The sequence below is a fragment of the Triticum aestivum genome, chromosome 3B (genome assembly GCF_018294505.1).
Source record: "Triticum aestivum cultivar Chinese Spring chromosome 3B, IWGSC CS RefSeq v2.1, whole genome shotgun sequence".
Lineage (NCBI taxonomy): Eukaryota > Viridiplantae > Streptophyta > Magnoliopsida > Poales > Poaceae > Triticum > Triticum aestivum.
Window position 1 is genome coordinate 375,682,134 of NC_057801.1, and position 6,498 is coordinate 375,688,631.

General features: G+C 42.9%; 1 protein-coding gene across 1 annotated transcript; it reads right to left on the reverse strand.

Moving 5' to 3' along the window:
• Positions 1 to 511: 511 nt before the first annotated feature.
• Positions 512 to 6,232, reverse strand: LOC123069946 (IAA-amino acid hydrolase ILR1-like 1). The gene is made up of 5 exons (XM_044492934.1): positions 5,823 to 6,232; positions 4,768 to 4,893; positions 3,073 to 3,387; positions 2,309 to 2,437; positions 512 to 1,244 (listed from the first exon to the last, which is right to left on the reverse strand). The coding sequence occupies exons 1-5, from the start codon at positions 6,150 to 6,152 to the stop codon at positions 837 to 839; spliced, it is 1,308 nt and encodes a 435-aa protein (XP_044348869.1). The 5' UTR covers positions 6,153 to 6,232; the 3' UTR covers positions 512 to 836.
• Positions 6,233 to 6,498: the final 266 nt, after the last annotated feature.

Genomic DNA, 6,498 nt, shown 5'->3' on the forward strand with positions numbered 1-6,498 from the left:
CGTGGATAGAGAAGCACTGCTAGTAACTATCAGTAGTGCGTTCCTAATAAGGCGCTACTGCTAAGTAGGGCTAGTAGTGGCGCAGGTGAACCAACGCGACTACTAGACTTTAGCTATAGCGTCATAGCAGTAATGCGGTCCCCCAAGCTACTGCTAGCCCAAAAACCAGCGCTACTGCTAGGCTTTTCCCTGATAATACTACCGTCTTGTGGTAAGTCTTACCCTAAACAATCCTAGTCAATATGCAGCAGCAGCAGCTACAAATCCACGCTATGCACGCAGGGTTGAACAGGAAACAGAAATGAGAAACTGGATTCACGACGCTTGTTAAGCGACCTGCCTGCCGATCGCAGAGCCTCTGATCCTTCTCCAACGACCACAGCGGGCCGATGCTTTCAAGCCATAGCGACGCCAGAACGCCAGTAATAACCAGACTTATGGTGCTCAAACCCTTGTTTCAACCGTTTCTTTTTTCTTTTTGCTGGAATATATTTCGACCATTTCTTGCTACTAAAAGATGGAATCATGCTATAAAATTCCTGTCTGACCCCACTCTTAACAACCCAATACATCCATCATCCATGAGGTGTTTTATTTTGTCTCAGCACTGCACTCAAAGATTACACGTAGACCCGGCTAAGCGCAGATGCGAAAACGAACGAGACCTACCACAGAAACACATATTCGCAGTGCTTCAATGCCGTCACAAGGTCATCTGCTCGCTTGGAATGCGCTGAAATCAGGAAATTATGTACAAACAGTTGCATAATCACCTGGCGATAGGTCCTCGTCCAACAAGTCAGCTTCATTTGGCACAGAGCCTTACCTCCCCCCATCTACAGCTCGTCACGAGGTTCCACCTTAGCAGCGGTAGCGGGCTGGTGCTCAAGCAGATAGCGAGCAGCCAATGATGCTTGCATGGCTGCACCATAGGGCAGTGCATCCTCGTTGATGGTGAAGTAGGGGGAGTGATGAGGCGCCTGCGGTCCACGAGTCTCATTGAGCATCCCCACGAAGTAGTAGTATGTCTTGGGAACGGCCTCGGTGTAGAAGGAGAAGTCCTCGGCACCCATCAGTGGCTGCTTCTCTCTCACGTTGTTGGGGCCAACCATCTCACTGCCCACCTTCGCAAAGAAATCGTGAAGCTCGGGATTGTTGATTGTTGGAGGGAAGAAAGGCTTATCTTTGTCAAGGAAGTCCACAACTGCACTGCAGCGCTGGACAGATGCCTGTGTGACTATGACCTGAGACCAAAAAAACATTCATGTTAAACAAACGAAATTTAAATTACAGATCCTTGAGTCTGTATATCTTTTTTTAGCTTTCACCATTCATGATAAAATAACCAGCAAGAAGCACTTCCTTTCTACAAAACCCAAAATGGTGCAACACTACAACTTTCATAATTTAAAGTACTACCTCCGAACCTAAACATAAGACGCTTTGCAGTTAAGAACTGCAAAAATGTCTTATATTTAGTTACAGAGGTAAGTGGTATATAATAATCAGGCAACAGACTGACCACCAGCTCATCTGGTTATGGTTATCCTTGCTCATAGTGTGAAATTGACATAGGCAGCTACAGACCGAGCTGCTGTAACACTTTGTACAAATTGTACCGTGAAATCATTTTACTTCCATAAATAGTACAATTGACAGCGCAGTCTGTTCACCTTGAACTACACCAACCATCAGATATGCATTAAACAATATTCCTTGATTCTACATTCTTTTTTCTTTATCTTGACTCTTCTAGAGATGTCAATTTTCAGCACTGTCGTAAGTCAATTTGCAAAAGTTAATGCCAACACTTCCCTTCATTTATCAGGACCTCCTATTATTTGGTGGCGTTGATGTATTGTACATGTTTCAAGTAATCTTTCAACAAAATTTATTGAGGTCTCCTACCAACACATGAGCTTATGCCTTAGTTAGCTTCAATTCAGGTAGTGTGACTTCTCGACTTGCCATTTTGATAGTAAGCATAACTATAAAAAAATTACGAAGGAATTCAAGCACCAACCGTACTCCTTTAAGTCAGTTTTGTTTCTTCATCTTTTCAAGAGCAAATTATTTGAAAGGACGATGGAGAGCTGCGCATTTCATTAAGAAGAACGGCGAAAGAAACACCAACTGTACATAGCAGGGGTAGAAGAACCCCTAAAGGAAAAAGGAAAAAAGGCCCAGGCGTGAAAAGCCTACTCTCGCAGCATCAAATGCCGGCCTCCAGCCACATTTTCAAGAGCAAATCATACGGAACATAATGACACATAAACAACACACAATTCCCAAGTTATAATGCTGTTACCTCTTCAATTCGCTGCTTCAATTGATTAAAACTCTCCTTCAAAAAGGCTCGGAAGGTACCACCTATTGTCACGGAATCAGGGATAACATTGAAGGCTCCACCACCTTGAAACTTTCCAACCGTTACTACCTGCAGAATAAAGCCAATAAAAAGGAGGGTAGTGAGATGTTGTGGTACACAGGAATGACTACGGGCGAATGGGACCCCCAAAACGATATGGCAATGCTAAAGGAATGACTAGGACTATCACCACTTATCATATAACAAATATCTATAGCCTAAAGGCAGCCGACTGGAAGAACATATGAAACATGACAAGGGGAACATTTTATAAAGACGATCCATATAATAGGACTGTAATGTGCAGAAAATCATTTCATCTATGAAATCATAATGCTAGACAGACAGTTCAGGAGTGTACGTCAAAAAACTTGTGAATTCAGATACTAGATAACAAAGAAATCTTGGTAGTTACGATCATAATTCTGGGAATATTAGGAGTAGACAGCTTCCATGTTAGGATGTGATTAGTTAGTTAGCCTGCAGTAAATCAGAACAAATAACTATTTTAATTGGTATGGGCATGTTAATCCTCAGGATCCTGACAAGTTTTGGGTATCAAAAAATGGGTCAAAATGATCTATGCAAACTCCACCAAATGAGCTATCTAAATCACATAGCCATGATAAAGAAAACTATGTAAGTTATATAAAAAAAAGTAGCAGTCATTAAATATATCAAGTAGCTCAAGGATTGAATAGCACCTGTGAGTCCAAGGGGTCAGCTTCTCGGGAAACAAGTTGCTGAAGGCTTACAATAACATTGGATGCAGCCAGTATCGGATCAATAGTGTGATGAGGAAGTGCAGCATGCCCTCCCTTTCCACTTATTACTGCCTCAAAGAATCCACTCCCTGCCATTATAGGCCCAGGTCTGGATGCCAGCACACCAATCGGCACACTGTCAGCTACATGAAGTCCAAACATGATCTCTATGTTTACCACAGCTCCGGCTTCTACCATTTTCTTGGCTCCACCACCACCTTCCTCAGCTGGCTGGAAAAGAAGGGCTACAGTACCCTACGGTAAAAAAAAACATGACATTTGTAACATCAAATTTTGCAGGTAAATAAAGTTTGATGCCTGCAAAATAGGATTTTTTTTGGCCAAGGATTGTGAGATCTTGACATAATTGATATATAGGCAGCCACATGGTTCAGTTTGTACATAACTGATCTGAGGGGAAGTGGGGACCAAACTATCCTTTGACTAGCTGTATGATGTCTGAACAAAGCTGCATGATCAATTATTGGAGAACCGAGTGCACATGTGCATTACATATATATTCATATTACTGCTAATGTGAAGGTTGATTTGAAATATGAAACAGTGAATCACTAGGGCTGGATCAAAAGCTCGTAGCTCGTGAGCTTAATGAGCGCTTGATAGTTCGGCTCGTTAAGCTCGTGGCTCGCTTCTTAATGAACAGAGCCAATCACTGATTTCAGCTCGTTAAGCTTAACGAGCTAACGAGTTTCACGAGTAGCTCGTTAAGCTCGTTAGTAACAACACAACACATATTTTCATCTTACGTGACAAAAGTTTCATAGCACCTCATCCCATCTATTCAATCTAATCTACATAGGAGGCAACAAACTAGTGCTTTCCCTTTTGTAGCCGCCATCTTTCTTCTCAAAAACCAAATATAAACACTCATCCTATAGACTGTAAGACATCAGAATCTGTTAACAAGCGCTCGCGAGCTTAACGAGCTTCAAACGAGCCGAGCCGAGCAGGGTTTTCTGCTCGTTAATCTTAACGAGCCGAGCCTTAATGAGGACGAGCTTAACGAGCTGAGCAGCTCGTTAATCCACCCCCAATTGTGCATCTCTTGAGAATTAGTGTTGAGGAAAAAGAAACAAAAATCATTGCACTTGCCCTTTGGCAAAATCTCCAAGTAGTTCAGGAAACATCGGTGCTGGAGTGGACATAGGGAATACCAAAATCGCCTATATTTTAATCAAACAGAAACCTCATTTACCATGACCAGCATTAAGAATCAGGTAGTTTCTGAACCATAAAAGTTGATATATACCACCAAAAGTAATACATCACCACTCTACGACATGAACATCGAATTGTTATAATTTAGTTCCGTCATTTTAATCCAGCAAACAGATGATTTGTTCAAGAAATGAAAGAAGGAGAAGTATGAAAATAAAGCATGTGGAGTGTTGAGATATACTGATCTTATGATTACAGTTTCATTTATTTATTTATTTGCAAGGTTGCTACCTTTTAAACTCAAAGCAACAATAAAATGATGAACCTATAGTTAACTGTCAACCTTCAAGCACATTTTCAGCGTTAAAAGAGAAAAATCAAATCGTCTTGCTGATTTTCATTGTAAACTGAGAAAATTACAACGCTTTACAATTCAGAAAGAGCTTCTTTACTAACCTTCAACTTGTCACGGTGCTCCTGAAGAATCTTAGCAGAACCCAATAGCATAGCAACATGTGCATCATGGCCACATCCATGCATCTTCCCAGGCACTTTGCTCTTATGTTCCCATTCCACGCTTTCCTGAAGACAACACATAAGGGTATCATAAGTAACATGACCCTTGAAATAGATAAAAGTGATAGCCAAATACAGCTTAATCATATTTCAGTGTGGGCAGAGGATGCTTACAATGCTTAAATTAGCACCAACAAATAATTCAAATAAACACAACAAATATCCAGTAACTGGGAATAGCAATTATGCTATCCTCTTCAAGAAAATGCATATAATAATTGCCCCAAAATTATTTCTACTTGTATAACAATATGGCATAATTGTCTCATCGCCACACAAGACAAGCTTGAAGTTTAGCTTTACTGTTATATGCGTGCATATAGGCTAATCACATGTTTCATTGCCACAATAAGCATAAACATACTATTGTATGATCCTGGTCAAATGTCTAGGGAACTGCTATGACTAGGCTAGTGTATGTCCCTCTTTTTTTAATAAGAAAAGGAGTGTTTGCCTCAAGCCATCTGTCCAGACTCAGTAGTTTAACTGTACCGATACCGAGACCTGATAAGCATTAGCTTGCATTTCCCCACGGTCAATTTCAAAGATATCGAGCCTCCTGAGTTGAAGATTTGGGATACAATTCTCTATCCTCCGACTTCGAAATATGACCTCTCACACAGCAGTGCTGAGAGGCCAACTGAAGCCATCGGCCCATCAGGGCTCGTTTAAGAGATTCTGATTTTATTTTATTTTTGCAATCTTAGTTTTGCTAATATATAGAAAGAGTTACCGAGCGTCAATAAGAACAATTCCTCTCCAAAGATAACAAGTGGTGCTGAACAAATCCTGAAATTCTGTGGTCGCAATATAGGAATGGATCGGCAGCCGAACCAATAAATTTTCATTTACCGGAGGCAGCAAAGCTAAAACGCGACGACCCAATACAAACATAAAAGTTGAGTACAATCCGAAGAGTAAAGCAGAAGAAGAACCTGCATAGGGAGCGCGTCCATGTCGGCCCGAAGCGCGACGAAGGGCGGGCCGCCTGTGCCGACGGTGGCGACGACGCCGGTGACCGCGAAGGGGTGCCTGTAGGGGATCTCCATGGCATCGAGCTCGCGCCGCACGAGCTCACTGGTGGCAAACTCCTCGTAGCCGAGCTCAGGGTTCTCGTGGATCCGCCGGCGCACCCCCACCATCCAGTCCATGAACTCCGCCTCCTTGGCCCGTCGCAGAAGCCCCGCCGGGTCGTCTAGGGCCGCCGCCCAGGTCGCGGCAGCGGCGATGAGGACGAGGGCAACGCGCAACAGCCCAGCGTCCATGGCCAAACAATAGTAAATGAATTCCGTCGTGACGTTCTCGCTTTCGTTTTGGACACTTGTACTGTACTACAGTATCAATCAGGCGAAACGCGCACGAGTGGCGTGGGCTAGGCTCAAGTGAACAAGCAGCCTCTCTGTGACCTTGAGCTCGGTTTGGAGGATTCCGCTTTTTACTTTCTTTTTGTTTCTCTGCCCTCTTTGAGTAGTCTTTTGTTTCGAGACGATTTGGTTTAATTTGGCACGTTGGTTTGGCTGCAGTGGAGTGGTTTGGTTGCAGAGGTGGGTGGGCATCTAGTTGGTTACCACAAAACCGGGCCCGTGGAAAAGCCATGTTGTAGTTTGGGAA

Excerpts from the sequence above, each read along its gene's own strand:
- LOC123069946 (XM_044492934.1), bottom strand. The coding sequence starts at position 6,152 with ATGGACGCTGGGCTGTTGCGCGTTGCCCTCGTCCTCATCGCCGCTGCC. Across the intron at positions 3,388-4,767 it reads AGCACCGTGACAAGTTGAAG|GGTACTGTAGCCCTTCTTTT; the intron begins GTTAGTAAAGAA and ends TTTTTACCGTAG. Across the intron at positions 1,245-2,308 it reads TGAAGCAGCGAATTGAAGAG|GTCATAGTCACACAGGCATC; the intron begins GTAACAGCATTA and ends TTTTGGTCTCAG.